This window comes from Chrysemys picta, chromosome 1 (assembly GCF_011386835.1).
Source record: "Chrysemys picta bellii isolate R12L10 chromosome 1, ASM1138683v2, whole genome shotgun sequence".
NCBI classification, from domain to species: Eukaryota; Metazoa; Chordata; order Testudines; family Emydidae; genus Chrysemys; species Chrysemys picta.
In genome coordinates, this window is record NC_088791.1 from 214616636 (window position 1) to 214632760 (window position 16125).

The 16125-nt window shown below is 38.7% G+C and overlaps 1 protein-coding gene across 13 annotated transcripts in view; it reads left to right on the forward strand.

Annotated features, from left to right (window-relative positions):
• The first annotated feature begins 4581 nt into the window (after positions 1–4581).
• The window catches only part of SMPX (small muscle protein X-linked), a 66866-nt gene continuing 55322 nt past the window's right edge, over positions 4582–16125 (forward strand). For 7 of the 13 annotated variants that reach the window (XR_010596289.1, XM_065579628.1, XM_065579636.1 and 4 more), the window contains exons 1-3: positions 5623–5781; positions 8938–8997; positions 14862–14948. Coding sequence is in view for 12 of the 13 variants with exons in the window: in XM_065579628.1 (XP_065435700.1) it covers positions 8959–8997; positions 14862–14948 (126 nt within the window). In the remaining variant the exon portion in view is untranslated. Of the gene's footprint in view, positions 4771–5324; positions 6405–8937; positions 8998–14861; positions 14949–16125 lie in introns of those variants that run through there. The other 6 variants (XM_042859082.2, XM_065579648.1, XM_065579647.1 and 3 more) reach the window with 6 other exon arrangements.

Here is a 16125-nt window from a genome sequence, read left to right on the forward strand (position 1 = left end):
CTTTCAGTTTAAATTATATGTAAGAGTAGCCACTAGACCTGGGGTGGCAATTGGCCCCTGACAGATGTATTAAACTTTTGTAACACTGACCTATGTCAGGTACATGGGCCCAGGAAATAAAATTCAGTCTCTTACAAGTACTCCTGCACATCACACCTTTATTATATTAAGGAGGAAAAAACAAATGAACAAAAATAAAATTTCCATGAGAAAGAAAGCAATCAGCATTTCTCAGTCTCTAAGATCTTCCATTTGAATCCTGTCATAATTCTTCCCACTGGTAGATTTTGTACATTTAATATTCATAACTTATTTTTTTCTGTTATAGGTAGCTATTTCAATCATTAATGTGTTGGATAAAGAGAATAATTTATCTCATACTGGTACCCAAATCTCCACCTTCCTTCCCAAACCTCTTCAAGCAACAACAATGATAGAAATGTACTATATTGCATGAATATGTACTAGTTTGGGATAGTCTTATTTATAGACTTTCCCTGATACCCAGCTATAATTTCTATAGCTAAAATTAAGTAAGGGGAGTAAGACTTTGCATTCCCCAAAGGGCTGTACCTGGTCCTTTGAGACAGACACCCAAGAATGTTTTTTGATTCTCTTATTTTGAGAAGTCTTGCCTGTGTACAGTGAATGGAAATTGTGACTGCTTATTGTTGTGTTTGGTGTTTTAGACTGCATTATACTGTTTGTTTTGCACTAAAGCATGTTGGAGTAAAATAGTACGACTGCTTTCCTCCTGGGAATCTTAGGACAATGAGATCTGGGTCTCATGAGGGTATCCCAGTGAGCAAAGTCTTTAAATAAATAAATTCCTAGTGACCATCTAAAGAAACAGATATAATATGGTGAATTATCTCAGTCAAAAAGTAAGATATACACAACCAATTAGTGTTATACAACATCTATTTTCCAAGTTAAAAAGTAGTGGTTTTTTTAACAATGTGGATATGAATATGTTCATTAGACAAGCTTCTAAGAATGTGGTAACAGTATGTTTTGAACAAAAATATGTCTTTTCTATTACAAGTGAACTACTACTCCTGGTGTGTTCTCAGCATCTCATATTATAGTACATAGTGATTCTGTATAATATATGTGTATAGTCCTAAAAATAATATTAGGGTTTGAGTCTGTAGTCTAATATGCATACACGTACCAGACTGGAAGGTAGCTAATGTATTGCTGATTTTTAAAAAGGGCTCCAGAGGAGATCTGGCAATTACAGGCTAGTGAGACTAACTTCAGTACTGGACAAATTGGAAGAAATTACAGTAAAAAGAGAATGATCAGACACATATATAAACATGGTTTGCTTGGAAAGGGTGAACATGGCTTTTGTAAAGGGAAGTAATGCCTCCCCAATCTATTAGAATTCTTTGAGGGAATCAACAAGCACGTGGATAAGGGTGATCCAGTTGATATAGTATCCTTGGATTTTCAGAAAGCCTTTGATAAGGTCCCTCATCAAAGGCTCTTAAGGAAATTAAATAGTCCTGAGATAAGAAGGAAGGTCCTCTCATGGATCAGTAACTGGTTAAAAGATAGGAAGCAAAGGTTAGGATTAAATGGTCAGTTTTCACAAAGGAGAGAGGTAAATAGGGGGATCCCCCAAGGACCTGTACTAGCATCTGTACTGTTCAACATGTTCATTAATGATCTGGACAAGGGCGTGAAGTGGCAAAGTTGGCCGATGATACGTCCAAAGCATGAGAGGAGTTACAAAGGGATCTCACAAAACCAGGTGACTGGGCAACAAAATGGCAGAGGAAATTCAATGTTGATAAGTGCAAAGTAATGCACATTGGAAAACATAATCCCAGTTATACATACAAAATGATGGGGGTCGCCACTCAAGAAAGCAATCTTGCATTCACCATGGATAGTTCTCTGGAAACTTCCATTCAGTGCACCGCGATGGTCAAAGAGGCTAACAGTATGTTAGGAACTATTAGGAAAGGGATAGAAAATAAGACAGAACATATCATAATGCCACTATATAAATCAATAGTGCACCCATACCTTGAATATTGTGCAGGTCTGGTCGCCCCATCTTTAAAAAAGGATATAGTAGAACTGGAAAAGGTTCAGAAAAGCTCAACAAAGATGATCAAGTATATGGCATGACTTCCATATGAGAAGAAACTAAAAAGATTAGGGCTGTTCATCTTAGAAAAGAGATGACTAAGAGGGGGATAGGATAGAGGTCTATACAATCATGCTTTTTGTGTGGAAGAAGTGAATAATGTTATTTATCCTTTCACACAATACAAAAACCAAGGCTCACTCGATGAAATTAATAGGCACCAGGTTTAATACAAACAACAAAAAGAACTTTTTCACACAGTGCACAGTCAACCTGTGAAACTCATTGCCATGAGATGGTATGATAGCCAAAAGTATAACTGGGTTCAAGAAAGAATTGGATAAGGTCATGGAGGGTAGGTCCATCAATGGCTATTAGCCAGAATGATCAGGGACAGAACTCCATGCTCAGGGTGACTCTAAACCTCTGACTTCCAGAAGCTGGAAGTAGAAAACAGGGGTGGATCATTCCATAATTGCCCTGTTCTGTACATTCCCCTGAAGCTCTGGTACAGACTACTGTCAGAGACCTGATACTGGGCAAGATGGATCATGCTCTGACCCAGTATGGTAGCTCTTATGTTCTGTGTTCTTTGGAAATACTAGCAAATACTAGTTGTTAAATCAGCAACTGAATGTATATGGCAGATGAATGTACAAGTTCTGGAGTAGAATACATCTGGGGCTGTACTCTGCAAAGTGATTGTAAAACTGGCACTTTCTTACTCAACAAATCTGCTGTGACATTTTCTGACTTTAGTGACAAATTGTGTTTTTAATGATTTTTTCTCCTTTTATCTCAATGTAGTTAGCACAGCTAGAGACTTAACTTGATTCTCTTCCTTCTTGTGCATCAATAGGTTTGTTTAATAAATTCTTATCGGTTACTAATGTGCAAATATATTGAAGGAAATAGGTCTGAATCGATGTCACTCCAAGCACAATCTGGAGACAATGGAATTGCAGAGGTACAAGTAAAGGCCTCATGTGGACAGCAGAGCCTTTTATTTCTGGTGATGACATAATTAGGGAAAGAACCCTGTTTGACTTTCCTATCCTAGGAGGGTAAATATGTAGCATGTGTGTTATAGTATCAAGTGAAATAAATTAAATGTACAGGGCTGGTAGTTAGGAAATAATCTTTTTACCTGTAAACTGAATGCATTTGATATGGAAATAATTAAGACAATAAATGTGGACTGCCCACAATGCAGTTTTTGAAGAGTAACTTCACAGAATAAAGCTGCACTTTAAGGCAGGGCCAATCCCCTTGCAAGCATGAGCTGCGAGTGCATAATATATTGCAAAAATTCCACTGCTAGCAAAAATTCAAATTTACCCTGTTTCCCCGAAAATAAGACATCCTCCGAAAATAAGGCCTACTTACAGTTTTGCCTCTCGTTGTAATATAAGGCATCCCCCCGATAATAAGACCTCCCCGATAATAAGGCATCCACCGATAATAAGGCATTTTTCATTTCTGAAAAATAAGACATCCCCTGAAAATAAGACCTAGCGCATCTTTGGGAGCAAAAATTAATATAAGACACTGTCTTATTTTCGGGGAAACAGGGTATTATCAGCGCACTCTAAATCATGGCTGTGAAGTCATAGCTGTGAAGTTTGACATGTTTTAAGTGTAAAAATCCCCTGGCCTCAAAAATATTTTAGATCATTTTAACAATAGAACTGGGGTACAAATGAACTAAAGCCAAATGGCAACAACTTCAAACATAACTATACTGGAATATTAACTGTTATATTGACATTTCAGATGGCTTTTTCTTTTCATTTGGTTTAGTTACCTCTGAAATTACAAATCATACTATGAACTGTTTATAAATGTCTTTATGGTCAAAATTAAGTTTAAAAATTGTTCATCTCCACAATTTTTGAACTCAAAATTATCCATTTCTACATTCCAATGAGTCAACTGCATGTACAAACAGATGTATGCACTGAGCATTTTGTGTGTATTGCACACAGTGGAGACCAGCTAATAATTCATCCCCATAGGCCGCCAAATGAAATGAAAAGGAAAAGCCAGCTGAAATCACAATAAAACAGTTAATATTTCTGTATAGTTAAGGTCAAAAATGCTTTGACTTTGTTTTTCATATTGGATTGTGCAGTACCATTCATTAGCGCTACTGCTGCCACGTAGGCTTATGACTGCAACTAATTGGGCCCATAGCTGCTAAGTCTTGTGCAGCTTCTTGTGTGACATCTTCTGCAAATTATGTAATGAGTTAATGTATATATTTGTAGATAATTTGCATCTGAGCATAAACTTCAGCTTATGGTCAATACACCCTGTCCCAAGGAGTGGTAGGTTCAGAACACAGAGTTGCACAAAACTTGCACAAAAAATGATGGGGTAGGTGGGAGGTTGGTTGGAGAGTTCCCTGAGATATGTAGGTGGGGAAGCCACCTCATTGCAGTGTATCATGTCAGCAAATGCATCCATTACTCATAAGGGAGTGCAACAGCATGACTCGACACCATACTGCAGATGACGACACTGCAGCAGCAGCAGCTCTCTTTGGTTTCTGCTGTCTTATATTATTGGTGTCCTTGGTCAGACATGGTGAGAGCAGCTGCAGCAGGAATAATGGGAGAGGAAGAATGTCAGTTCCCATGATGTCACAATGAACTGGAGGCTGCAGTCGTGTGAGTGTGAACATGGGGATGATGTCACACAAATGTGATTCATGTGTGACCTGGACTGATGGGGAAATCTGCAGTTTGGTGCAAAGCACAACTGCGAGGGTACAGACAGATCTGGTTTTGAGCTCTCACTAAAGAGGATCAAGAGAGGTCTAATGTGCATGACCAGGAGAGGTATTAGGGATGACTGCTCGTGTCTGTTCTCTGCCATGATATAGTACAATGAGGTGGACTTATTGTTGCATTAGCCACAATGACTGCTCCCATTTGTACTTCCTAAGCATTTCTTAACCCAGATCCCTAACATTTAACAAATATTTTTTAGAGCCAACCTTTTCAGAAGAATTCATTCATTTTGTGTGCCTCTGCTTTTGGGGGGGCTCACCTGGTGCCTGACTTTCAGAGTTCCTCTGGACCTGCAGCTTCCAATGATTTAAGGCCCAACGTGTGTCAAATTGGGTGACCAAAAATTGAGGCAAACAAAATTAGTGAGCTCCTTTTAAAAATATGGCTGAAAATGTATGTGTTTGTGATCAATCCTTGGCTTGGTGCAGTGGTAAAGAGAGAACATTGTGCAAGCGGTGCCTGAAACAGAACAGGGAAAGTTTAAGGATCTTCACTGCCTTCTACCATTATGTGCTTTGCTCCTGTGAACACCCGAAAACTACAGTGAGTGTGACAGCAAAAAAATGACCCAAAGGTGTGTTTCATTAACAGCTATTGCTTGACACTTGAACCCTGTTTTTGAGAGTTCCAATGTCTCAGAGGGAATGAAGTTACAGCGTGTATCAAACTATATTTAGGAAGAACAACTGCAAGCTATGACAGGAATTTGCTTTTACACTTAGCTTCTAAACTGAGTTCCACTCCAGCCCTGAGCAGCTCTCAGTACCATACAGGCACAAAGCACTCTAGCTATTTCAGACACATTTAAAGGATCACAGTCAAGATCTCAGCTGACTGAAGAAGGTGTCTCTTTCAGCATCGAAAAGAAGTGTATATACTCACTTGACGGTTTGGAACTTTTCTTATATAAATAAATAAGTAAACTAAGTTGAAGGTGTCATTTGCAAACTTGAAAGATTCTGTGAAGTGTCTGAAGTAGTTATAGTTCTCTGTTTATTTTAACATCTTGTGCAGCATATTAATGTGTTTAGTGCAGATTGTTATTGCTACTGCTTTATAATCTATGGGGATCTTAAAAGATTTAAAACAGAAAGCTGCTTTAATACTTAGTGACATCACAAGCAAAACTATGCAGCAGCATGGATACTGTACCAGAAATATGCTTAATTTTTTCTAAAAATGTGTTACAGTTGGTAAAAAAAAAATGTTGGGGGGAGTGGGTATGGGAGAGAGATAAGTTTTCTTCACTGTAATCATAGCAGCATACAGTAGTGGAGGCTGAGAGAAGTGTGTTATCGAAAACTTTACATTATTATTGTATTTGCCTGCAGAATATAGTAAGTTTCTGCCTGGCAAAGTGGAAGAAGCCAAGTGTAGGTTTCTCCTTCTCCTCAGTACCAGTTAGGTTTCACAGTGATGTGTAGTTCCTGTCAAAGTCTTTTATAAGAAAACACACTGCAGCTTTCTGGCCAAAACACCCATGGTGTTTGATTTCATGAGTACAGCAGGAGGTAAGAGGACCGCATTCAGTGTTTGGGTTTTTTGGGGGTTTTTTTTGTTTTTTGTTTTCTCCTGCTGCTTATCTATAGTAGGATTAAGAAAGATGGAAATTATGATAGTGCCTTGTGTATCTCAGCCATATTTAAAGCAAATTGACTAAGAAATCAGTCAGTCCAGACAGCTGCACATCTTTCTGCACCCCTCTCAGGAATTATTTTTAGCTGAAGGAGAGAAGATAACTTTGTTTTTTAAACTCGTTCCAGAATACTGACTGATTCCTTCCTATCAAATATTCCTGTTCATGAGTGATTTCACTACAAAGTAAAAGAGTTTGCATTGGAAGTCAGGCATTAAATAACTCCAAACTGAAATAAGAGTGTCATTGCTTTCAAAGTTTTCCTTTGCATTCAGGCCATAAAAGGTAAAAGGTAAGGTGTGGGGAAGCCAACGAGGCTTGAGAACAAGGCTTTGTGTGTATCAGACAATTTGCCTGGCAAAGGGGGTTTGAAATTCTTAGCTGATACTGAATGTGAGCTGTGATTTGTTCGAGTTTGCAAATCTGCTCAAAATGCCAGAAATAACAGAATGTGGGTAACAGCATTTTGTTGAATATCTCTCAGATATACATGGCAAAATAAAAGCATTTATAAAAATATATATTTATTAATCCATGTCCGTCTTAGTGTGGTCAGAGATAAAGATATTGCAGTAACTTAAGCTTTATTTCTATACATTTGACGGTCAGTAGTTGTGCTAGAGGTGAATTGGGGGGAGGGTAGGAGGGGAGGGAATGCAGCCAGAGAAGGTTGTCTATTTTTACTCATCAGTGTGCTGTTGTCCTGATTTCTCTGGCAGTAATGAGGGCAGCATGAACTGGAAGGAAAAAATCACCTCCTCCAAAAGCAATCCTACACAATTGTATCATACATCTCTCTTTAAGAACCAGTGTCTGATTGCAATCAGTTTCAACACAGGCTTCTTAGGAACTCACAACATATTACAAAAACTAAGATGGCTTGGTTTAAAGAAAGACATTCTAAGTAAAGATTTAATCTAATTCCTCACCCATCCATGTTTAAGTATGGCCAAAGGCGGGTGGAAGTATATCAGCTGTTTCATGTGAGGTGGGGGAGTGTGTTGCCATATGCTAGAAGCCTTAACTGTAATTTCATTGCTGCTGTGGTTTTAAAGCACTCCCATAGTATTTTTAAATTTGTATGTGCTTTTGCCTTTGTTTTCATTTTTAATTGTGATGAGAAAGGGGGAAAAGATCATAGCATAAATGAATTACGTTTTCCCCTATTATAAGACATAATAGATCATATCTTTCTAACAGTTTGTGGTTTTTTATAATTCTTGAAATGCAATCACTGAATACAGCATAGGTCCACTTTCTATCAGTCATCTGAGAAAATGATTACTTTCCATGCACAATAGCAACTTAAAAAAAAAAAGAATGCAAGGGGTAAAATCCTGGGAGTTTTGCCATTGACTTCAGTGACAGGATTTCACCACCAAAGTCAATCTAACAGACAACATAATGCACATTGAAGTTATTTAAACTGTCTGGTTTGAGGTTATCACAGTGAAAAAAGCAATTGGAACTGTACAATTTATAATTTGTCTGATGGGTTTTTTGGTCCCGAAATCCTTACACAGGCCTACCCAAACTGAAAACATAGCCCTCAGAAAAGACAGTAAAAAGCAAGGGCAAAATTCAACCCAATGAGGTTGCTTGAATGAAATTGATGGTAGAATTGGATTCTTGCTCTCTACTCCGTCTTTATTGAGCTCCTTGACTTCAGAGTCAGTAGAACTGAGTAAGTGGCCTGGTGTGAATTTGTATATTAAGTCAGTATCAGTATTTCCATGTTTATCTGAAATGGTCTCTGTTCTTAATTCCTTCTTATGCTATTGCTCAAAAACTTACTAAATCTGCTTAATATAAATCTTTGAAGGGAAGGTTCTCTGTGACCTGAAGATTTCCAAGGACTTTATAATTTAACAGTGTCTATTTCCCTCCCCTCCTCCCCCCCAGTCTATACACAAATAGATTTGAGAGATTTTTTAAGCTTTGGGAGTCAGGCGATGGATACATTTTTATTTGTTAAAAGTGTATTCTCCAGGATTACATTTTTATTTGCAAAGGCCAGATTCAGGCTCAGGGCTTTTGTAACCTCTATTTCTATTATGAGGCAACAGTAACAGTACATTGTTTGCCCCAAACTTCTTCCTTTTGTTACTTGTTCATTCTAGGAAGTCCTTAATGTCTTAAGAATTTCTGATTCCCCTCACTATTATTTTTTTTATGTGAAAGCAGTATCACCATTTCTGGCTATGAAAGATTAACCAGGAAAGCTCAGGTGTTCTCACTCCCTCAGGTATTAAAAGGGAGTATCTAAGCAACTCTGAAACTGAGACTGAAAGAGTAGAAGGGCTGGTGAAATGGATGCCTGTCAAGAAGCAGTATGGGTTAAGTTCTAGTTTATCAAGCTCTGCTATCTGAATGTCAGAGCCTGTAACGGTTTCTCATTTTGCTTGCAGGGATAAGGCGCTCTCTTAAGAATGTCAAAACAGCCAGTTTCAAATGTCAGATCCATTCAGGTAAGAGACAGTACTTACATTTCTAATATCAGAAAATAATGAATTTCTACATCAATTGCTTCACAATCTGCATTTTGTTTGTAATGAACAACACAAGTGTTAGCTAGTGATTATTTTAAAAAGAATAAAAGCTTAGTCTTAGTAGACATGAAAGCACATAAAAATGTTGACCTGAGGAATCGCTGGTGATCTGAACAGAAAAAAAAATATTCACAGATTTGATTTAAAAACAATAGCCCTTCCCAGGATAAATACTGTTTGTTGATAGGTCTGCTAAACACAACAGGATAATCCACAGAATTTTCATATATACAGCCAATCACTATTATAAGCAAATCCCATGTCTGAAAACCCTAGTGGTTTCTTTAGAATTAATACCACTATGGTAGAAGTATGGGATAGATAGATGGCACAGCTTTGAATGTTTCCATGTTTTCATCTCTCCATTTTTTTTGAACAACAAAATATATAGTTACAGTATTCAATTTAACTACATTGTTATTCAGCAAGACATTTTATGGGAAAACCAAAATAAAGTAGAGTAATCAACCGCAAGACTGTGCCAGGTAGGGTTGTATGCTCATTCTGGTTAATTGTATTTTTTAGAGTCTTTTATAAACATCAACTACAAAACAGTCACAACACCTCTGGGAAGCAGGTGAACAAAGTATGGTGAAACTAACCCTTTAATTCTTCTCCCACTGAAGTCAATTGCAAAACTGCTGTTTATTTCAGCATGAGCAGGAACTGGTCCTAAAACAGTAAGAGCTATACTTTTTGTTTGTTTGTTTGTTTTTTTAATGAAACCAAAGATGATCCTAGAATCTTCTGTCAAGTCACTGTCAATGCACAGAGGCTGGTTACTATGTGCTTTCTAGGCCTTAAAGGCTGGCTCTGCCAGCAAGTGCAGGATATCATTCCCAGACTGAGCTCATATTAGATTTTAAACTAATAAAAACTTTTAATAGAAAATATTTAAAATTATAGAACACATAAATTGTTGAATACACCTTATAAATACCCCAGCCATGTCAGTTCATGTTCATCAAAAAATGAAGTTATACTGCAAATGAAGAAAGAAATAAAGAAAAATTGTATGAGCTGACAATTGCCTGTGGTAGAAAATACAGAAAAAGGTTAGTGGTTAAGCATATAACATTTAAAAAAAAGTACATTAGTTAGTTAAATTAGTTGATCTTAGCCAAAAGGCCAGGGTGCCTCCTCAAATACTAACTTGTACAATGTTATTACAAATTTGTTATATATATTTTTGCAGTAGATTTTCCCAGCATGTTGATAGGAAAAACAGTGCAAGGTTTCATAAAAGCTTGAACTAGCATAAGAACCCCAAATGGAATTTATCATGGCTGATCTGCTCTCAGTTTTCCCATGATAATACTTTCCTAACTCATTGAGATATTATGAAGATTAATTAGCTAATGGTTGTGCAGCATTTTGAAGCTGCAAGGCCTATGTGTGTTAATTCTGATTACTATTAAGTGTGATTTAACTGAACAGAACTGACTTTTTTATATGGTTTGAGAGAAGTCTTGGCTTTGAAATTAATGGACTTTTGCCATTGACTTCTGTCGGGGGGGGGTCAGGATTTCACACTTTATATATTACATTTCAAAATCATTTGCATTATTAACTCACAGTTTAGGGGATTTATAACTTGGATCTAAGTTTTAATCAACTACTAATCTTAATATGGCATATGTAAACCAGTTTTCTTTTTGTAAACACATTTTGAATTAAGTTGGTTTGCTTGTTTCTTTACTGAAAGAGTAGAGGTGGGCACTTTTGGTCACTTTTAAGATTTTTTTTCCAACTTCGAAATTGAAACTTTAAATGTCTAAATAATTGTTAGTATTTTTTTTTTTAAAAAAAAAGCTTGTGCCCCAAAAGCACTAAATTTAATACTTTAAGAAAGTCAAAATTATGCAATAGTCTTGAATTACAAACGTTAGAAAAGCAACCACTGCACAAACTGTTTTTTACAACATTTCTAGGGAATGCTGTTGGAAGCTGCTGCAGTAAGAAAATCTACACTGCAACTGATGGCTATTATTCTTGCAGCTATCTCAGATCCATAATACAAGGTGTCAGTGACTTTTATACACTATACCTTGTAGTGATTCATGGATTATGAGCTTTTGCTATTACATACTGATACAGTAGGTCCTACATCTAGGGAAATGACAATGTATATTGTGCTACAGATATGGAAATTTAAGGATCCATGTCCATACACTGACATGAAAGAATGTAATTGAAGAAGCTGTCAATAATCTCTGTGTGAAATGCTGTCTATAGTATTAGCTGATAATACATTCTGTCAACATTTACTACTTTTGATTTTCCTCTCAGTTAAGTGCTTTTCTGGTTTAGGGTTTTAGTGGAGGTTCTCTGTTCTGTTCAGAGCTCTGAAAACTTTCATATTTTTCTCAATTTATTTTAACACAATTACCTTCAAGTGGCCCTACAATTTGTTCATCTGTCCTTCTGGATGAATAGGGGTGACCATGACTCCATTCAGGTCTCACCAATAACACTCCTAAACTGGCCTTCTGGGTTGTTGCAGGGCAGTAGAAGGCACTCAAACTCTCTGGTCTGTATATTCTGTCTCTGCAACAGTCCCAACCAGAGAATCAAGTGACTGTAAAAAGAAGTCCAGTTCTAATAGTCCAGATCACTGTATAATAGGCCATCAAGCTGACACATCATACATGTTATCTGTCCATTTATAGTCAGAGAGTAATATTATCTATTAGAGAGACAAGGTGGGTGAGGTAATGTCTTTTATTGGACCAAGTTCTGTTAGTAGAGAGACAAGCTTTCGAGCGACACAGAGCTCTTCTTCAGGGCTCCACACATATTTATCTATCATTCATTCTCTTTTCAAAAATCTTTGTTTTAAAGATACATTTAAACTAGCCTGCAACTTTCTGTCTGAACTCTCATATAGATAACAGATCAGACTCTGAACTCAGTTGCACTGGCATAACTCTAGAGTACCTCCATTGATTCCAACAGGGAGAAGCACTGGCCATAGAAAGGTCATGGTTAAAGTGGCCAGGGGTTTGTGCTGATTTGGCTTCCTCCATTAGTGAAAATCCTTTGGAACGGTTGATGAAATATTAAGATCCCTGACTGGAAAAGCCCACAAGAGGATGAAGCAATAGAAACTCTGCCTACCCTCCCAGATAGATGAATCCTTCCTGGGGCGCAAAGGCACAGGTTTAAGGCAAAGAAGTAAAATTTGCCATTGCCTTTACCAGCAGGGTGAATTTGACCCATGAATGACAATTCCAACACTATTAAGTGTAACTGACCAACTGGTGGCCTAACTGCTTAAGGTAATTATAGCAACATACTTTCCAAAGCACATGAGAGGAATGGGGATCCAGTGTTGGAAAGCAAGCCTGGAATTTGAGACCTGTTCTGCCACAGGCTTCCTATGTGGCCTCGGGCAAGTCACTTAGTCTCTTTTTGCCTCAGATCCCCATTTTATGGATGGAGAACTGAGGCAAACAGCACTTGCCTTCCTCACAGGGGTACTGTGAAGTTAAATACATTAAAAATTGTAAGATGCTGAGATGGTCCTGGGGGCTATATGAGTATGTCTACAATGTAATTAGACACCCATAACTGATTTGTGCCAGCTGACTCGGGCTCGTGGAGCTCAGGCTAAGTTGCTGTTTAATTGCAGTGTAGCATTTGGGCTGGGGTTGCAGCCTGAGCTCTGGGACCCTCCCACCTTGCAGAGTCATAGAGCCCAATCTCCAGTCTGAGCCTGAATGTCTACAGAGCAACTAAAAAGTCCCTTAGCCTGAGCCCTGCGAGCCCGAGTCAGCTGGCATGGACCAGCCACAGGTTTTTAATTGCAGTGTAGTCATACTCTATCAGTACCTCAGATAGACATAGAATTTGCTCTCATTGCAGCCAATGTAGGGTTTTTTTGCCACTGATTTTATTTACAGTAGAATTGAATCTGCTAGTGAACTTCCCTGAGCACTCCAACCTATTTGAATCCAGAAAGGTGCTTGGGGGTACCGGATCTAATTACTTCATGTGCTAATTAAACTGGATCCACACTACAGTATGCATTTTACTACAAATACTATTGTGCTTTCATCGCTCTAAAACTTTCATGAAGTCTGTAGATCTGCTTCTGACACAAGGTGACAAATCCATCAGCTATCAAGCAGATATCCTTCCTACTAGCTGTGGCCCAATCCAGGATTTTTAGGATGTCCAGCGGCTTTTCTTCTTCTTCTTCTTTTTCTTCCTTTATGCTGCTTTTCCTAGTGAGGGTCGCAGCGGCAGCATGGAGAGTAGGGAGGATCAGACCTCCTTTTCCTCTGCAACAGAGTCGAGCTCCTCCTGGGGGATTCCCCAGCATTCCCAGGCCAGCTGGGAGATATAATCCCTCCCGTGTGTCCTGGGTCAGCCTTGGGGCCTCCACCCAGTGGGGCGTGCTCAGTAGAGTTCCAACAAAAGGCTCCCATGGGGCATCCTTATCAGGTGCCAAAACCACCTTAATTGTCTCCTCTTGATCTGGAGAAGCAGTGGCTCTACTCCAAAGCGCTTCCAAATAGCCGAGCTCCTCACCCTGTCTCGGAGAGTAAGCCCAGCCACCCTGAAGAGAAACCTCATTTCCACCGCTTGTACCTGCAATCTCGTCCTTTTGGTCATCACCCAAAAATCATGACCATAGGTGAGGATGGGGATGTAGAGCGACCTGTAAATCGAGAGCTTCTTCTGAGAACTCAGCTCCCACTTCACCAACACGGATCAGTATAGCGCCTGCATCACTGCTGCCACCGCACCAATCCTCCGGGCAATCTCCCGCTCCTGCTTGCCATCACTCATGAACAAGACCCCTTGATACTTGAACTCATCCACTAAAGGAAGGTGCTCCCCCCTCACCTGGAGAGAACAGTCCACTTTCTTCCGGACAGGACCATAACCGCTGATTTGGAGGTGCAGATTCTCATCCCAGCCGCTTCACACTCCGCAGAGAAATGTTTGAGTGCATGAAATCGCAGTCTGAAGAAGTAAGAAGGACAACACTATCTGCAAACAGCAGAGATGCCACCTCTGAGTCCCCATACCGGATGCACTCCAGAGCTCGACTGAGCCTAGATATCCTGTCCATGAAAATCCAGCGGCTTTTTGACCAAGTTAATTAAAAAACTGAAAAAACAGTCACCTTTAAGCACTGTATGAATCTACTCCATCTCTTTGTAATAGCATTTTGTTGGTGTAAATCCAGTCTCAATCAAATTTGTGGGTAACTCCAAAATTGGAAGGGTAGCAAATGTACAGGTGAACAAAACCAAACTGCAAAGTAACCCAGAAAACTTAAAGCGGTGGGTCTGCAGGCAATTCAGGGAGCTAACTACTGATAAATATATTAATACTGTATGCACGGGGGAGGAAATAAGTAGCACATCTTCAAAAGGATGGTGGCTGTGGGGAACGTCCAAGCTGCCATAATGTGATTATTTCCATTTTGTCTCTTTAGTACCATCTTAATATTAAGCTTTTAGGTAACTAATCACTATAGTTGCCACAGGCAAGGAGCAGGATCAGGAGCTGGAAGCTGGGTGGAGACAGCCAGCAAGAGGATCTTTATCTTCATAAGCGGCCCATTGTATGAAAGGGTTTGAGAGCCATCACTCCAGCACCAACTCTGTAAAAACACTGCAGTGGCTACAAATAGAAAACACACAGAGAAATTCACTACTGTGACCTTTTTTTTTTTTTTTTTTTTTTTTTTGCAATTGCATCTTTGTAATTTCATTGCATTTAGACTTTTTTTTTGGTGTGGTGAATCCATCACGGTTTCCTTTTGACAGGCTAATATCAACATCCCAATGGGAGCATTTCGACCTGGAGCAGGGCATCCTCCAAAAAGAAAAGAATTTACACCTGAAGTGGAGGAGGTAAGAAAAATAATATTAAAACTTAATGCAGGAGAATCTCTGCAGTTTGTGCTATGCAAGCCACTTCATCTAGGTTACAGTACGAAATGCCAATGCTAGTTATCACAGGCATCCATATACCAATTCCAATTGGAAATCAACCACTGACTATTGAATACAGTTGATATACTTGGTGTTATTTTTGAAGCCAAAACATACATGGTAATATAAACAAGTACCGGGGTATGTGGTCCCGCTTAGTTAAGGGAATGGCATCAGCAGTGACAGGTGAGGGGAGGGCAATGATGGGAAAGCAAACCAGTGCTTTGGGGAGTGTATATTGGGGAGTGCACTGGGTATAGCCCTAGCATAGTTTCCTCCTGACTGGGGCAATGGGGAGACCCAGAGGGGGATTGTGACATCCCAGGCTACTCGAGGGACACTGATGATCTATCTCTAAAAGTGAATATTTAGAATATTTTTGGACAAATTATCAGCCTTTTCCCCCAGCTACTATAGACACTTCAGACTGATGATTTTCTTACTTAAGGCTAATTCTTTCCTCCCCTCTTACCAGTTTCATTGTTAATCAAAACAGAAGAGGTTATTTTGCTAAATTCTCTTATATACTTTCCAGTAATGATGCTCTGTTTATAAAGTCATTTTGGGGAGAAAAGCTGATCTAACTTATTTTTGAAGAAGGCATTTTGTAAAGAAAACGTATAAAGTGACCTTGCAAGCACAGATGTTTTTTTCTTCTGAAAAAAAATTAAAACATATTTTCTATGTAGTAATTATATTTCGAAGGAATGCAAAAGATGTTAAAAAGAAACTAATAACGCATGCACGAGGGTTGGTAGTATTTGAGAAATAAGATAAATGGCTAGCACTGTTTGATTTAGTTGGATGATTGAATTATAGCTTTGCTCTTCAATTATGTGTATATTATATATGAAACAGGAACTATAGAATTAAGGTTTCTGTTCTGATCCTGTAGCCTTTACTTCCCCAAACCAATGGGACTATTCACATGAGTAAAGGCTGCTGAATTAGACCTTGTAGTAGCAGTGGAACATAAATGTTCCCAGTGGATTTGTCTTTTCAGTTTTTCCTGTTTATTTAGCTTTTGCAGTACAATCCATGGTTCTATCTTTAAGGCCATTTGAGACAAATCTATCTTTTTCTTAACAGTTCTGAA